Source organism: Rhinolophus ferrumequinum, chromosome 16 (genome assembly GCF_004115265.2).
Source record: "Rhinolophus ferrumequinum isolate MPI-CBG mRhiFer1 chromosome 16, mRhiFer1_v1.p, whole genome shotgun sequence".
Taxonomy (NCBI): domain Eukaryota; kingdom Metazoa; phylum Chordata; class Mammalia; order Chiroptera; family Rhinolophidae; genus Rhinolophus; species Rhinolophus ferrumequinum.
Window position 1 is genome coordinate 25,365,929 of NC_046299.1, and position 18,515 is coordinate 25,384,443.

At 38.1% G+C, this 18,515-nt stretch overlaps 1 protein-coding gene and 1 pseudogene across 1 annotated transcript in view; both read left to right on the forward strand.

Moving 5' to 3' along the window:
* Window positions 1-18,515, forward strand: part of HPSE2 (heparanase 2 (inactive)) — a 520,430-nt gene that overhangs the window by 337,153 nt on the left and 164,762 nt on the right. The window contains exon 6 of the mRNA XM_033130730.1: window positions 571-618. Coding sequence (XP_032986621.1) covers window positions 571-618 — 48 coding nt within the window. The remainder of the gene's footprint in view (window positions 1-570; window positions 619-18,515) is intronic.
* Window positions 1,202-5,138, forward strand: LOC117036266 (nuclear migration protein nudC-like; annotated as a pseudogene).

The following is an 18,515-nucleotide window of genomic DNA, read 5'->3' on the forward strand; positions in this document are numbered from 1 at the left end:
ATGACACTCAGTTCTCTCCAGAAATGGTTAGATTTCTCTGTGTGGTGCTCAGATTTCTACATTTACACAGATGTTGCAGCCCATCACTGAGGCTATATTGATAGTGCTTCGTACTTAAATGAATAAATTGGGTTTTCCCGTTGCTCTTTTCAAAAGGAGAGGGCTGAGGTTTTTCAAAGTCTTCTATTGTGTTGTCATCCTTGGGAAATGTAGTACATCTCAGAGTTCTCAGAGAATAGGCAATGGACAGGTAAGTTTTGATCATAAGAAGTGAGGTGGGAGCTGTCAGGCATGGGCTTGGGAAGACAGACATAGGTAGGATGTCACATTGGGGCCTTGATTTTCAGATGGTGAAGGATATGTGGAGAGCTGAAAGTATGATTACCTTCACCTTCTTGTACAGTGTAACTTCCATTAGCTGTCGACAGGCCATGGTTGTGGCTGTGGACCCTTTCGGAAAGCATAGCTGCCTGGTCATTGGCCTGACCTAGGTGTCAGTCTATTTCATTTAACCCTGCGGATATGGTTTACCTTAAGTTGCAATATCTTTGTTCTTTCTATTCCTTACAGATTCATGAAGGTGGCAGGAAGCACAGTGGATGCAGTTACCTGGCAACAGTAGGTATTCACAATTTTTGCTCTTACTTATTATCAGCTGCTGTGCAATGAAAGATAATTAGTTGTCATGAAGTTTATAGATGACATGTATTAAGCTATCCTTCATCCTCCAAGAAAAAAGTTAAAACTAACTCCAAAGCTATTCTTATGACTATCTCATAGTAATATAATTTAAAAAACAACAACACTGGCACATTTTGGAAAGCTCAGCTATTATGTACACTTAAATTAATCTGTCATCAGTGAACAGGTAATGAAAATCTGAACGTGTCACCATTTCCCCACAAGCTTTACCTTAGGAATAAATTTCCTTAAGAGAGGAAATATTATTAATTACTCAATATACCATGTGAAAATAGAAACACTTCGTTATATTAATGGCAGTGGTCTTAATTAGTGCCAAGAGGGTCACTAATATGAAGCAAGTAAAAAAATATATATATGAAGGGAATGAAGCAGCTTCAAAAGAGAAGCTTACAGTGACAAAGATATGCTACCCTAAGAGGAGATTAATTTGTAAAGATAATTCTCTGATGTATAAATTTACATTTTCTTTAAGTCTCCTTATAACTTTTGTGCTGGAATGTCCAACATCTTACAATGTCTCATGATTTTATACTGGAATCCTGCCCTTCCTATTGGTAAGAAATCTATCCCACAGCATCTTCCAAATTGTGTCTCATTTAATGTGGTCCTTATAGCTCAGATATATGTTCCCATTCTGTGCCCTCATGCTGTCAACTATGGCCCTCTGTCTGTTACTCGTAACCCTTCCTGCCTAGTGAGTGCCTTCCTTCATCTTAAATGGGTCACAGTATTCCTTACATAATTCATGACATGTGTGAAAGAAAGAGAAGTGGACAAAATCTTTACTAAGTATCCCAAAATGAGTTTTGGTTTTTTTGCTAATCAATAATTTCAATCATAATGAAAAATATTTTATTCTACATTTATACTTTAAGTTTCTCTAAACGACAAGTTCCAAATATTTTCAGAAATTCTTATCTTCCTTCAAATTGTGTTGGTGAGTCATAGGTTAAGTCTGAAGATTTTGTGATTGTTTTGCTTAAAACCCTTCAGTGTCTTCCCTTTGCACTTAGACCAAAAGCCAAACTTTCTACTCTGTCCTATAGGGAAGGCCCTTTGTGTTTGGCCTTTGCTACCTCTGAAGCATCTGGTGGTACTCTACCATTGCTCATTCTGTTACAACACACTGGTGGTCCTTCAGTTCTTAGAAGGTTCACATGCATATGTGCCTCAGGATCTTTGTACATGCTATTCCTCTGCCTGGAATGCTGTTCTTCCCATTTTTGTGTGGCTGCCTCCTTCAGCTGCCATGTCATCTCCTTCGAGAGGCCTTCTCTGATGAGCTTATCGAATGAGGTTCCTAAAAAAATCTTTTCTTAGCTCTCCTTTTCATAGTGTTATAAACCTACAATTATTATTTTTTCTTATAACTTGTTTTTGTAATTGTGTGTTTTTCTTTCACCAAAATAGCACTTATTTAATTCAACAAGTGTTTATTTCGGCAGTTGTTTATTGGGCATTTACCATAGGGGTAAACAAACAGCAATGGTAATACTACTAACAATATGGCAGGAACTGTCGGCACACTTTGATATGCCTTACCATATTTCATCCTCAAAACAACCAAATGAGGTGGGCGAATATTTTTTTTAATCTCTTTTCCTACAAATTTGAGGAAATTGTAGAAAATCCAAAGATTGCATAGAAGTGGGCAGATTTTGAACTTGAAGTTTGGTTCTGTCTCACTCTAAGAGCTATTCTCTTAACTCTTACAGCTTTGATCCTTTACTGAATGTATTACATTCTAGTGGGGGAATTCAGATCCTCTTCAGGGTCCTCACTAATGGCTGGTATCTGGATAATGTAGGATAAAGGCTAAGCTTGAGGAATTTACAGTGTTTGTAGGGAGAAATAATAGATCAGTGTACAAATATTAATGGATAAGAATGGAAGGCTTGCTTCATTATCATGGCCGACAGGGAAGGATCAGAGGAAGCTTTTCTTTCCTAGTCAAGCACTCTTTCTAGTGCAAATGGAATGAGTGAGCACAGTATTTTATTTTTATAATGGAAAAATATATATTTTTTTATAAATACATTTTGTTTATTGGCTACTTTTAAAATATTGGCCATCTCTCAAGATAAAGATCATGTGTTTGCAACAACTCTAAAAATACCCCCAGAGCAGGCAATGGGTTGTGTTTCTTTTGGCTCCAGGATCAGTACTCATTTGAAGACAACAATTAGCACCTGGAATCTGTCATTTATTCTTCCAACTGTAGTTTTCAGTCAAGACTTGGAATAGTCATGGAACAATTCCAGGAAATCTTGGCAGGAGGACTCAGTAAAAATTAAAGCCAAATGCCATGTTTCTGTAAATCCTGAGAAATGCTGAAGTGAAAATTTCTTAGTAATGTAAAGGAAATCAAGAGTCATTATCAGGAGAGGAAAAAAAACTAACATAGAATTATCGATACATATCTATATATAGTAGCCAAAAGAATCAATTCAATACTGGCGTATTGAGCTTGAAGCTTGAACAATCAGAACGCTGGGTCTGCAGTCATAAATAAACAAATCTATATAGTTAGACTATTTTTATTTCCGAAGTTCAGGCTCTTAGATTTTTGAAAACCAAGATAAATAACTTAATGATTGGTGCTGCCCATTGTACGATAATAAATTTGGATTGTTTTAAGCCACGTTTGTGATCATTTATTTACAGCAGCAATAGAAAACTAGTACAGTACCTAATAACAGCGATTCAAAATACACAAAGAAAAAACTAACAGCTCCAAAGGGGGAAAAAGGGAAAAACAGACAAATCCATGCCATAGGTAGAGATTTTAAATATTTTTCAGTAATTAAACAACTAGATTAAAATAAAACAGGAGGATATAAATTTGAATAATACTATCAATCAGCTTGACCATCAACAGTTGTGGATTGTAGTTGAACACACATTCTTTTCAGGTGCACGTGGAATCTTCACCAAGATAGGCATATGCTCAGCTGTAAAACAAGTCTCAATACATTTGAAAGGATTGAAATTATACAGTATGTGATTTTGATGACAGAAATTAAGTTATATATTAGTAACAAAAATATCTATAAAACACCTTAATATTTGGAAATTAAATAACGTACTTTAAAATAATCTATGGATCAAAGAGAAAGTCGGAAATATTTTGAAATCATTATAAAAATATATCAGAATTTATGGGATTCAGCAAAATCAGAGCTTAGAGGGAAATTTATAATCTAATATGCTTATATTGAAAAGAAGAAACATTTGAAATTAATGACCTTAGTTTTTATCATAAGAAGCTATAAAAAGAACAAATTAAACCAAAGCTAAGTAAAATGAAGACAATAAAATAAAACAGAAATGAATGAAACATAAAATAGACAAACAATAGAGAAAATTTACAAAACCAAAGGTGTTTCTTTGAATAGGTCAAAAAATTTGAAAAAATCCCTATCTAGAAAGAGAAAGAGAAGGAGAGAGAATGGAAAAGAAAGAACATAAATCTCCACTATCAGGAATGAAAGAGGGATTCTCCATGTAGACATTGAAAGTATAACAAGGGAATATTATGAACAACTTTATTCCAACAAATAAATTTGTCCATTGAAATGGACAAATTTCTTAAAAATACAATTTACAAAAAAATGACACAGATTAAAAAGTCTTACTATCCCTACATACCTGGCTCTTTTTGGAAAATCTGGTAAATTCTTATATAACTTTATGTAGAAGCCAGGTCAGAGAGTTCTGGGCCCAGATCAAGTTGCTGACCGATGAGGAGATAGAGAGGTTACAGCTAACCTTTCTACCTCCTTTACCTACTAGATAAAGGTTGCATCCTTTACCTACCAGATAATCATGAAGCACAGCTCAAGAATGGCAGCCTTTGCTCACCAGGGAAGCAGGAGGTGAGGAGGACGAGGAGGAGGATGAGAAAGACAAAGGGAAACTGAAGCCCAACCTCTGCAATGGGGAAGACCTGTCCAATTACCCCGCACCTAGACCCTGTCATAGCTGGACCTGGCCGTGTCTTTCTGTGTGAACTTCCGGCTGAAGGGGAAGGATGTGGTGGTGAACATCCAGTAGCCACACCTCGGGGTGGGACTCAGGGGGCAGCCGGAGATCATTGACTGGGAGCTCTACAATGAAGTGAGGGTAGAGAGCTCATGACTCCTCGAGGATGGCAAGTGGTGAGAGTGCATCTGGAGAAGATCAACTAGGTGGAATGGTAGAGCAGCTTGGTGTCCACTAACCCTGAGATCAACACCAAGAAGATCAACCATGAGAACTCCAAGCTCTCAGACCTGGACAGTGAGACGCACAGCATGGTAGAAAAGGTGATGTATGACCAGAGACAGAAGTCCATGGGGTTGCCCAATTTGGACGAGCAGAAGAAACAGAAAATTCTGAAAAAGTTCATGGATCAACATCCGGAGATGGATATTTCCAAGGCCCAATTCAACTAACCTGTCTGCCTCCCTGAACTCTTGGGCTGAGCCCCCAGCTATCCGCCTTACTTTCCCACCCTTCCTTGGGACTTGAGGGCCTCAGCGTTGAGAAAGACATGGGACTGGCCCAGGTACACAGGTCGCAGAGCATCATGGGAGAAAGGTTGAGGCCTTGGGGGCTCTTGTCCTCTCCAGTTGGCCTACTGTTACATATTAAACTATTCCCCACCACCAAAAAAATAAACCAAGAAAAAAAACCATATCCTATGACAAAGCAATTCCATTGCTAGATATTTACCCAAAGGAAATGAAAACTTATACCGCACAAAGACTTTTTATAAGAAGTCTTTATATATATAAAACTGTTTTATATAAACAGTTCATACCATATATATTAAAACTGTTCATACCAGTTTTAATAATAATAGGCAAAAACTAGAAACAGCTGCAGGTGTCCATTAGAAAGAGAATACCTCAAACTGTTGTGTATTTATGCAAAGGAATGCTGCTCAGCTAAATAAAAGAACAAATGATGCACTGCACTCATGAATGAATCTCAAAATCATTATGCCAAGTGCAAAATGCTTTATATGAAAAAGCACATTTGTATTATTCCCATTATATGAAGTTCTGGAATAGATTTAAAAAATTAGAACAGTGGCTGCCTTTGTGGGTGTAGGGGGTAGGAGGTAGGGATATGGATTGAGAGGGAAAGGTGCATGAATTTTCTGGGGTGATTGTAATTTAATCTACATCTTGATAGGGATTTGGGTTACACAGGAGTATGCGTTTGTTGAAATTCATTAAATGATATGCTTAAGATTTGTGCATATGTATGTAAAATTTACTTAAGAAAAAGAACCACAAATACATATTGAACTAGCACTAATGGTATGCCTGTTGAAGTGCTTAGAATGAAGTATACCAAAGTCTGCAACTTACTTTGAAATGCCTCAAAACATAAAATGGGTGGATAGAGGGATAAATAGATTGATAAATGTGTGACAGAGCATGCATAGCAAAATGTTAATTGTAGAACTATAGTGGAGGATATATAGTATTTCATTATATAGTTCTTCCCATTTGTCTCTATGTTTGAAATTTTTCATACTAAAATATTATGGAACAGACCTAAATTGTTACACCTAAATAAATAATGTCATCCATTATGAAATATATTGCCATGAAAATATTTATGAAAAACATAATAAAGGGGAAAATGCTTTTGTCAAGTAAATAAAGTAAAATGTAAAAAATATAAATCATATCTCAATAATATAAAATGCACATAAACTCAAAAGGCACTAGTAGATTCATAGTGTTAATCTTTAGATAGAAAGAGTATAGGAACTCTTTTATTCTCATTTTTGCATTTCTGTAGTTTCTAATTTTTCTGTGATCAGCATTGTAATGCATTTTTGTTTATAATAGAAACCATCACTGCTCAGCTCCACTCTTGCCACCACCCTCAGTGCCCCCTCTCCAGAAGCAACCATCACAATTTTTGCCACTTTTTCTGGTATTTGTTTTCCTATGTCTAAATAACAATCTGATGCTGCTATTTCTTGTTCTGTTTTTTTCCAATTCAAATAGTATCTATTAGTTTCCTAATGTGGAAGGTGAGAATTTACCTCTCATACATCCCTCACTCCTCATCTATTGAAACATACTTACTTTTCCCCACCCTCCAATATTTATATCTTAAGTATTGGTTAGATCAGAACTTGCTGCTCACATTTTCGTGACTATATAAATAGGATTCACAGCAGAGAATGTGGTGTGCTGTGATTGCATTTTCTTTCTTTCACTATGTTTTGCTTTTCCTGGAGTTAATAATGTCTCTTTTTCATTTACCTAGTTTCCTAATCCATCCCTAATTCATCTCTAAATTCTGTCCCAGAGGCGGGTAAATATCTCTCTGGGCAAACACCCCAGGTAGCCCTCACTTTCATCTTGTCCTTGGAGATACTCCCCTGGAGCAGACCCTCCTCTGGTCCCACCTGCACTGGTCGAGTTCCGTGTTTCCGGCATAGCTGTTATCTTGGGATCTCCCCTCACCATCATCCTGGGGATTCCTATTGACTCTTATTTGTTGGACCCATGTATTTTTTGAGGTTTACTCCCTCCTTTAGATGGAACATTTTTTCCCCCAGAAATTCCTGAGAAAAGATAAATGAGAAGTAAACATGTTAAGACCTTGTATTAGAGTTTGATTTATATTTTGGATACATATAGATCTTCCTCACATTTTGATGCTTTGGCTGCATTTCATTCTAGCTTTCCTTATAACTATTGAGAAATTCAATGCCTTTTAAATTTCCAATGCTTTTTCTTTTTTGCCCTGTGTCTTCTATCTTAGTAATACTTTTAAGATCTTTGTGTCCCAAGTGAGCCTTTCTGTGGCTCTGTTTATTCTCTTCAGTAGGTGGGTGGTAGGCCCTGTTAATTTCAAAGTCATGCCCTTCCGTGTAGGGAAATTTTTCCGAATTCTTTTTTCTTTGATAATTTCCTTTTTTTATATATTTTTTATTTCTTTTTTCTGGAACTTCTACAAGTCAGATATCAGAACTCCTCAAACAGTACTCTAATTTTCAGTGTTTTTCTCTTGTTTTTTTCTTCTGTTTTCTGATAAATTATCCTTAATCATCTGCATTTTCTGTTGAAATTTTTATTTACATTATCATATGTCTACTTTCCAAAAGCTCTTTTTATTCCCCAAAGCTTCCTGTTTTATGGCTTCTTATACTTTCTTTCTCTCTGAGGATATCAAGTTTAATTGTTCATTATTTTGTTTCTTTTCTTCTTTACTCTCCTTTCCTGTCTTCCTTCCTTCCTTCCATGGTTTTTTTACGGTTTCTGTATTAAAGTTTGTTTCCTCTTTTTCCCTTCCTCCCCCCCACCAACCATTTCTATATTTTACTTTGTCTTTCACATTGAAAATTTTCCTAAATGTCAAGTGGTCCTTGGATCTGTACTCCTATTTAAGAGAGAGGCATGAAAATCTGATTGGACATTTATTCTCAACTAGTGGGGGTCTAGGTGGGGTGATCTGGATGGGTTATTACATACGGACTCCTAACTGTCCATGTTTTGTTGCTCAATTGAAGATATGTGGATTCTCATATCCTCTTCTGTGTTCTGTGGCAATATATTGTTTTGTTTAAGAATATGAAGAAAATTTGCTCTCACAGGGATATATAACTATAAAACAGAGAGGTATTTGAATAGACTTTTTCAGATTATTGTGGCTATTCTTCTCAGATACTACACCAAAATTCAACAAGTGATAGTTCCTTAAAGATTAGTTGCCATGTGGAATATAAGCCATACCAATGAATTCTTCATACTCTGATGCCTTACAATCTATTGGCCTTGCATTTTGAATGTCTTTAAGTTTTGGAAGCTGCTGAGCTCATGGTGGCAGATACAAAATATACTACAATTCCAATTTTCACTGAACGGTTCAAAGTTTATAATGAACACAATTTCTGTCAGTTGTTTTCTTTGAAGTGACAGGCTTACTTTATTAATTTTTGAGAAAATATCTTCCAAATATCCAAGTCTGAATAACCATAATTTGTCTGTCAGTCATTGTTTCAAATAAACATGTTCCATGAAAAAAGTGACCAGTTCAGTTTGCAACTCAAACAACCACAGAAGTGTTTGTCCTTGAGACAAACATCATACTTTGCTGTGGAGATGAAGTGTTTTATATATATATATATTTCTCATTTAGTTATACAGATTATTTTTTAAATATGTACCCAGGAGTTAAAAATGTAATAAATGAATATATTTTTTTACTTTGTCAAGGGAATGATTAAGTGACACTGCATCTTTGTTTTATTGCAAGTCATCGCCACTACAGTTTGATGCTCCTGCCTTGATTTGTGCTAAGTTGCCAGGAGTTTTACAAACTGTTGCTTTTGTACCATCAGTTCAAATGTCAGCACAGTTCCCCAGTACAAGCCATGCGAATCAAATCAATTATTAACACTTTATATATTGTATCACGTTTAGTATTTAGTGCCAATGCACCAAGTGTATTTTAGTGCCATTCATGTAAAAGATCTTTATCAATGCTTAGTGGTGTTGATGTTGGATGGATGCAAGAAAAAAAAGCTATGTCTGTAGATTCATCCAGATATTAATATCCTGAGATACTAACTTTGTCTTCATGTTGACAGCCAAATCCTTAGCTGTATTGTTGGGAAAGTGGCACTAGTTTCCTGAGTTTTCATTCAGCAGTGTCATTCTCTGAGTCTCTCAGCTACCGTGTATACCTTTCTAGCCAATGCAGTATGACAACCTACTCTTTAAGGTATTTTTCTAACTTTAAAATTTAGAAAAGTTTTCAAAATAATTTTAAAATGTAATTGCAAAACAAGACAACAAAATGTTCTTATGTCCATGGAGGCATAAGAAAAACATTAGAATTTCAAATAATTTATAGGATGATTATGGGATTACACAGATAATAGCAGGTATAATAGAAAAAAGCTTGTAAGAACACAGTAGAAACATTGAGAACAAATTGAGTTAACCTTTGAAAACATACATATGTATTTATATCCCAAAAACCATACCTTCGAAAAGTCTAGAAAACAAGAATATACAAGTATATATTCCATTAACTGAGCAATGACATTGTCACATGTCATATAGACCCTGGAAAACCCCACTGTACACTTGTGAGAGAATGAGTGTGAAAATGGCACATAGTTGTCTTATTGTTATAATGGAAAGGTTTTATCTTATGGACCCCTGCAAGGGTCTTGGGGACCCCCAGGAGTCCTTGGACCACACTCTACTATCAACCGATGTAGAGTGAGTTTCTAATTGCTTCTCAATTCTCCCGTTTCAGTTCACCTTCCTCCTCCCTCCCCCAACCATTCTCAAAGGCACCTGGTCCTTCCAGCTTCTGAGACTTTCTGGGATCCCACAGCAAGCGGCAGCCTGCTTTTCGGCCTTCCCTAAATAATTCGCAAGTGTCAAATTCAGCCTCAGCTAAGTCAGTTACCACTCTTCCTTCTGTTTTCCAAATTAACATTTTTATTGTGGTATTTTCTTGTCCTATTCTCTTAGACTTGTAGGTTAATGAATTTTTTTTTCTTTTTGATTCGTTACCATTGTTTTAGTTGGGTTTGTGGAAGGAGCTTAGTAAAATGCCTATTTTTTAAACCACAGTATTTAACCTGAAATCCTGCTGTCTGCTTTTTTGTTTCTCTAGGATTGTTTTTAGAAGACAACATTTAAAAATTAATCACCCCCCGCCCCCGACCCAAAACAAAATCCATTTTAAATATGTATCAAGTTAGCAATCCCAGTGTTCACATGCCTGGGCCCCACCAAAGACCAATGGATAAAAATCTATGGCTTTGTGGCCCAGACACCAGGATTTTTAAGAAGTTCAGGAGGTGATTCTGATATTTAGTGAAGAAGGAGAACTACTGTCCTGGAGCCTTCTCACTGAGCGTCCGTAGCCCCTGGGACGTAAACTCCAGAGCACACTCCCGATGGCTTCTTGAGCAGCATCCATAGCATGACCTGGAAACTTGTTAGAAATGCAGATTCTCAAGCCCCATCCCAGACCCACTGAACCAGGGACCCCAAATCTGTGTTTAACACGCCCTTAAGGTGCACTCTAAAGCTTGAGAACCACAGCCATAGATGGTGGCCTGTATCTGATTTCTAAGAATACGTTGATCGCCATAGTTTTTTGGCATAAAACTTTCTTCAGTAGCTTCTTTTCTGACATATAGATAGGAGGAAAGATGTAAGAAAAATTGTCCTGGGACTTGGCCTTTAGAAAATTCCTGCCCCTTGTAATCAGAGTCAGAACTTCAAGTCGTCTAATTTTCAGTTTCTTCTCATATAAAAGTTAGCACTTTTCTCTCTTTGGTTTTAGTCTGCACTTATATACATCATTCCTCACTTCTCTTGTTGCAGAAAAATGAAATATGGCAATATACTACAGCTATAGGCTTAAAGATCAATTTTATAATTTAGATTTTTAGCTGTGTTTAAAAGCATAAAAATGAACATTTTAAAAGTCATTGCAAGAGCAACTACGGATTTGCCCCGCAATATAAGTAAATGTGAATAAATGACTCTGAGGAGAGCATCTATTGGAAATTCATGAGCATTGCCAGGGGTAATGGCACATTAAAATGACTGGTTAAGCAACGATTCTGCTTTAAAAGAAAAGCTGAAGGAATCCATCACATAGATATTCAATTTTAGAGAAAAGAGTGCAAGTGAAATGTGGACCCTATTATTTAAAAAAAAAAATTGGAAAACCGATTTAACAATGTAAGTGATTCACAGGAGTGCTACACATATTTCAAACACTATTTGGAAGCAAAGGACCTATAGAGCTGCTGCGCATTATAGTTTGGTAGAAAGAACAAAGGCATTGAAGTCAGACAAGCCTGGACAGAATCCCTTTGATCACTAATGGATTTGGAGCTTTGGGGAGAAAGTAAATCCTTCAGAGGTCAGTCTTCCCATCTCTAAAGTGGGGGTTAATGCCTACCTCACAAAACTGTTGAGTTAATGTATTAAAAGCACTTCACCACAGTACATACATACAATATATTGAGCCCTCACGAAATGGAGTTTCCTTCTTCCTTCCCCTCTGTCTTTCCGTGACCCTTCCCAATCTCTCTGTGTTTATGAAAGTGTCTCACTATAGAAGATACAGATGTTTAGCACATACTCCATTACTGAGCATTTTTATAGCACTCTGCAGATGCTTCAAGGCATTTCCTTATGGTCTTCTCAACCAAAGGAGGAATCTGGGTGGTTCTGCGGGGTAATCCTGGTATGTTTTATTTATGAATTCATTCAAAAGATAGTTATTGAGCACCAACTATGTTCTGTGCTAGATGTTAGAGAGAGACTAGGGAGAAAGAGACAGCTCCTTCTCCCTGGGGAGCCCTAATGGGCTTCCAGTTAGCAAGAAGTGTATCCCTCTAGCAATCACACTATCCGTGATTCGTCTTCTTTGGGAAGAGAAAGTAGAAAGGAGAGGTGCTCCAGATGGAGGAAGTAAGGAGCACGTTAAGAAGAAAATCCTTGTGGTTCCCAGAGAGAGCTACACCTAGACAGATACCTGCTGCAGAGGATTTAAAAAGGAAGGATAAGAAGGGAAGGGAACCATAAGTGACATGGGGCTTGGCTGCAAAAATTAGAGAAAAGGAAGAAAGAAAAAGAGGACTTTCTAAAAAGCAAGTACAAGAATCGAAGAGCTCTTTGTTTTAAGAAAGGTTCACACACACCTATATGTGTATGTATATATTGTATTTTAATGAGTGTTTTCTGGGGTCAAGCTCTGAGCTAAGTTAGTTACAGAAGCATCTAGAGCTCTAACAGGTTTGATTTCAAGTCTTCAGCACCTATTGTCTGTGCGACCTCAGGCCAGTGGCTCAGCACCTCATTGAGCCTCAATGCCCTTTGTGACACAGGTGGTAGGTTCCTGGCCCAAGAGGTGCTGGCAGCTTTCCTCAGACTGATTTTGGAAGGCCACAGTCTCCATTGGTGGCTCCCTTTACCTCAGTCACTCCCATGGAAGCTGTTTCAGTATCTATTGTCGATTTGGGCGAGAGACAGTGGGCAATTCCCTTCCCATTTCAAAGTACACACACACACACACACACACACACACACACACACGGCGCACACACACACACACACACACACACACACACACACACACACACGGCTCAGTCTGGCATTATCTCCAGGTTCCCACAAGTGTCTCCTCTGCCTAAGGAGGGAAAGTTTGGAGTAACACTGGTCCAGGACCTTACACATAGCTAATACCATCTGCCGTTAATTAAAAGCTGTCCAAGCACATTATATGCATTATATCAAGGGCATCTGCTAAATGTATGGACATTAATGGGCAGCTTTAGAGACTTGCTAGGCTTGAAATCCCAAGACCATGCCTTCTATCTTTGTACCAGGTCCCAATTGTCTTTGTTTCAATCACCCTGCAGCCCACCCCAGAGAGGTGCTGGTTGGTTCTGTCTATCCTGTGTTCTTCAAGGGAAATCAAAGGGTTTGGTTGCCAGTTTAGACTTAGAAATTCCTGACCCTCACTTTTTTTATTCCTCGTTAAACAGTATTGCACTACTTTGGGAGTCAGACTGTCTTATTTGAATTCTGGTTCTAACACTTATTATCTTGTACAAGTCTTTACTGCACTGAGTCTTAATTTTTACATCTGTAAAATGGGTATTCGTTCAAAAAATATTTATGGAGTGTCTACTCTGTGACAAGCACTGTTCCAGGTGCTTGGGATAGGTTAGTGAACAAAACAGACAAAGCTTCCTACACTTATGGCCCTTACATTCTAGGAGGGTAGGTGGGCTTGGGCGAGATGGGGGAAAGGTGGGGTAGGAAGACAATGAACAATAAATATAATTAGAAAATTATGTAGTATGTTAGAAAGTCAAAAGTTGGAAGAAAGGAAGTGTTGGGTGGAAGGGAACAGACTGCAGTATTAAACATAGTGATCTTTGAGAAGGTGAGATTTGAGCAAAGATGTAAAAGAATGAGGGAGTTAGCCAAGCAGATACGTGGAGGGCGTGTATTCCAGGCAGAGGGAGCCGCCAGAGCAAGGCTCCACATTGGGACAGGGTCTTACGTGTCCTATTCGTTCCACCACGTAGGACTGTTGTGAGGATAAATGAGATGATGCATGTAAAGCACTGAGCGTAGAACTTACCACTCATGAGTGCTTAGTAAGTTTGGGCTATGGTATTGATTATCATTTTTGTGGAGACCCATTTCTAAATGTTCAATACATTGTAGAGTCTTTCAAAATGATCCACATAGCACATGAATGGAATGGTGCTTTGTGAAATTGCTATTATCCTCCCTACAGATTCTTGACTTTCATACATACTGCTTTGGATGAGAAAATATATATTGTCTCTGAATAATTTCCTTCCTTGGCAAGGGTCCTGAAGAGTGTAAACTGTTATAGTAAACATTTTTTTGAAGGTACATAGGAGATGTGACCACTGTTCCCTAGGCGGTCAGTAGCTTTGTCAGTCTCTCAGTGGTTAGTATCTAAAGTCTGCTACAGTCAAAAGCACAGCGACTCGAGGGAAGACTGTCCAGTATTCCCAGGCAATCTAACCATTTTCCTTCCTGTGTCTCTTTTCATTTTTGAAGAAGAGAATGGGAGATTTTAGGTTACTAAAATTCTGTTTTGGCTATCTTAAACTTCAGATCCTCAGAGGAATTGAAGCTCTATACACATAGTTAGTGTTTTATGTAATATAGTGTGTAAAAACCTTACGTCCACCAAATAGTGTTGTAGCCACTTGATATAAAATGAAATCCTTGAAAGACCTGACTTCCTTGCTCCTCAAGGTATGGTCCAGACCAGCAGCAGCAGCAGCGTTGCCTCAGGGTTGTTCGAAATGCAGTCTCTTGGGCCTCACCCCAGACCGGTTACTAAGTCATAATCTGCAGTCTAATAAAATCCCCAGGTATTTCATATGCATTTGAAAGTCTGAGACAAGACAAGTACCATGAACACCAACTTCCTCAGATGAGTAAAGTAAGCTTCAGAGAGAACCGGTAACTTGTCTACCTACTCGGGGATAGTCAATGGATTTAACTGAGGTCTGTTCACAAAGAGTCCATACTCTTTCCACTACACGACTTCCCTCACAGTTCTTTTGAACAGGCATATTTCTAAATCTTTTATAGAGAGAAAAAAAGAAATAGGTCAGCTTCCACTTGAATGTACGTTGAAAGCATTTGCCCAGACAGGCTGAGTGTAAACACCTGGTCAAAAGAAGAAGGGCTAGAAGATGATAATTGAATTTGTGTGTGGCTGTGGGTGGGTGAGTCACATGCTCCCCTGCTCTTCTGAGATGGCCAGCCTTTCTGTTGAATTAGGGAATCCAAGTATAATTGTTGGCAGGATTCTCCCCAAATCCTCCTCTGAGGAGCAGAAGACAAGCGCGAATGGGTAACAGCAGACCATGGGCCTGAGGAGATGAACAGTCTGGCGTACAAGTCAGGGAATGTCTATTTTTATGAGCAAGGAGGTATTTTTATGGTTTGCCTTGAGTGAATAGCCTCTGATGTTGGGAAAACAGACTGGGAACAGCTGGACCACACTCTGGATCAGTTGCCACAACAACTTGATACATTTGTCTTTGGTGTCATTTGATCCTTTGGAGAACTGTATTATCTCAACGTAGATGTCTGACTTTCAGGCTTACTTTCTGCAGTGAGGACGTCTGTTTGATTGTGTTCCTCAGATTACATGGAGTGTTGATCATATTTATTTGGGAGTTTGGATTCTAGTATTACAGACCATGGAAACTCACAGGATGATCCTAGGATCCCATACAACTGTCATTGTATTTACCACCATCAGAACTGATTTCCAGGCATAAACCATACCTGATAACAAGTAGGAAAATCATACAGATATTCAAAGTCATCCCCAATTTTCAATTTCTGGAAAATATATTCCCTATTATCATCTCAGGTGACCTTTGTAAGCAATACTTTTCACACTTGATCTCAGTATAAAAGTTACTGTTTTATTATTTAGTATTTACTTTTCTCTTGGAAAAATTAAGCAAAAGTAAATTTGCAAAGTAAAATTGAATACACTTGTGTGATTTCTAAGAGCAGCTTAAATCTTTCCTCTTAAGTTTAGAAATGACTGGTCTCTTGATGACTGAGAGTGAGCCCAGCGACTGTCACAGTTTGAGAAAGGGCGGAGTGCTCTGCGTGAGTCATTTGCACTGACAGACACGTGTTCTCCTTAAGAAAAGGGGCTGCTTTCTCTTGGATAAGAAACCGTCAAGCACTCTTATCCCAGTTCCCAAAGTTATGCAGCTGAAACTGGAGATCCTGATACACTTATATTGCCACTTCTGTGCCCACCACCACCATCACCACCACCTTCTCTGAAAATCATAGTTAGGCTCCTTTCTAAGAAGTAAAATCTCAAAGAGTTTACGAAAGCGAAGAGCAAAAATATGTATGTCGTTAGAAGCTATGGAGGATGGTTTTGAGCATGTGCAGGATGTAATTTCATTATTGTCTAGAGTTACATGGCTGTGTCTGGGATCAGGAAGTTTCCTAAACAGAATATATTGTTGTTAGATGGCAGCGTAACTGTGGTTTTTCTGCTGGTATTTGGTGCGGAGGTGGATAGCTGTTTCCTGTCATTTCCCCTGGTTTTTTCCCCCCCTTCTCTTCCCACTTCATTTCATATAAATAAAACGAAACAAAATTAAGGGTAACAAAGAACCACCATCAACAAACACTTCTGTTAAGTTCTACACTTGACCTATAGAAATCAAGGAATTCAAATTTTCTAAAATATTAGAAAATTCATTTACAGTGTGTGTAATTAGGATATTTTTCCAGCGCTTGTTCAACTTTTACATAAGATGCTTAATGTGAATCACATGAAAAATGTGGTTGAATGTTATAAGCACTTTAATATTTGCATTTCCTGTTCTGTGTGGATAATTTTGTAAATTTGGGGTTAGCTTAACATGCTGGGAAGGGGGCAGAAAGGGAGTTGGAAAATGCCCTTCCTTTCTGGATATTTGGCATGCCCTGAGTGAGGGAAGGGATGATGACGTCCCTGTGGCATGGAGGACGTTTTTACTTTATGAAAAGCTGAGTTTTGCCATAAGCAGAGCCGAAAGCCTCTGTCCCAGACAGACACAATTTGGTAGCCTCGCCAGCAGTAGCAATCTTTCAACGCTTGAGTAAACCAACCTACTAAGTGGGCAGACTAGGGGCTGGTGGGACTCAAAATCCCAGGAAAGACCTCCAGGTCTTAAGAGATTTCCCAGGTCCTTATCCGCTTACAACAGGAGCCAAATCCTCTCTGCTGTTTCTTTGGGTTTAAGGCACTTTTTAAGGTAATTGAGTCTTTTACAATTCTGATGAAAGCGATTGATTTTCTTAGAGAAAGTGCATGTTTATATGCAGAAATACACACATACACACAATTTTACGTAAGAATTCAAGTTTTTTTATGGATTTCCTATAACCCATCCAGGAGGAATCCTAAAACCCTACGTTAAGAACTAGGTTTGGGCATCCCTTCCTCCTGCCCTCATACTGCACTAACTCCCATGCCCCCAAACCCTCTTCTGAAATGCCCTTGAAGAACATAGAAAGACCCAACAATATTAATGTAAATTAATTTATTCTCATGTAATAAGAGACAAGAGACAGGGGTTGTGGGTAATAAGAGAACGAAGTCTCCCCTTCATTACTGCCCTTGATGTTTTGTATATGATTGCTCATTAAATCACTATAGAGAAAAGTGGAGATGACACACAGAAAAGACACCTTTGACTGTCTGAGGACATTTTCTTTTATTTTTCCTGGACTGATATTTGCCAGAGCTTTGATGAGAGAGAGAGAAAAGGCACTGAAATGTTGTATAATACCATGATCCGTACAGTTTTTATGAATTGCTCTCTCATAGATTCATGGCATATTTCTGGCTGGCATATTCTCTTTTCTAGCACTTCTGGCAACCTCTGTAAGGACAAGCATGTTTACTACTGTTGTACTAAAAATTTTCATTAACAGAAAATAACGCACAGCTGATATATCAGATATTTAGTGGTCAGATTGCAAAAAGCTACTAATTATTCTAGTACAACATCATTTTCTGGGATCTATTCAATCAACAATTGCTTTCTGCTCACTGGCTTCTGTGTTCAACTTCACTTATCCAAGAGCTACACGGTGTGTGAGTTTAGCAGAGCGACAGGAAAATCCCCTCGACTCTACCCCAGTCTCCTTACTGTCCTCTCTACTGTCATTTACTCAGATTAGAATCACTTGCTGCCTCCTGGGAATCTCAAGTGACACGGTAGCTGTCGCTTGCCTCTTTTGCTCTCTGCCCAAGTCACCACACATTGTTGAAGCTACACAATTCCAGTGTGTCTAGGAGAAAGGGAACTGATGTATTTTTGGAGGTAATTGTCATTTTATCTGATTCCTCTACTTCTCAACTTCTTTGGAGTCTCTTAGGCCTTCTCAACCCACTCAGGCTTCCCCATGCCTGCCCACTTTTATTATACTACTTAATCACTGTCGTTTTCACTTACGTATCGTTTTGTAGTATGGGAGAAATACCATTGTACTTGGAATTCAGAGATCCTAGCTTTCTAATCTATAATCTGCTCTTGACAAGTAATAGGGCCTTACACAAGTCGCTTTCATTTTTCTGAGCCTTGATTTCTTCATCAGTAAAATGAAGGTAACGTCATCTACCTCATAGAATAATTATAAGAGAAAAGGGCGATAATTTACATTAAAATATTCAGTTGAACCATCTGAAATTGCCACTGTTCAGCTGTTTTTGACCCATAAGAAAAG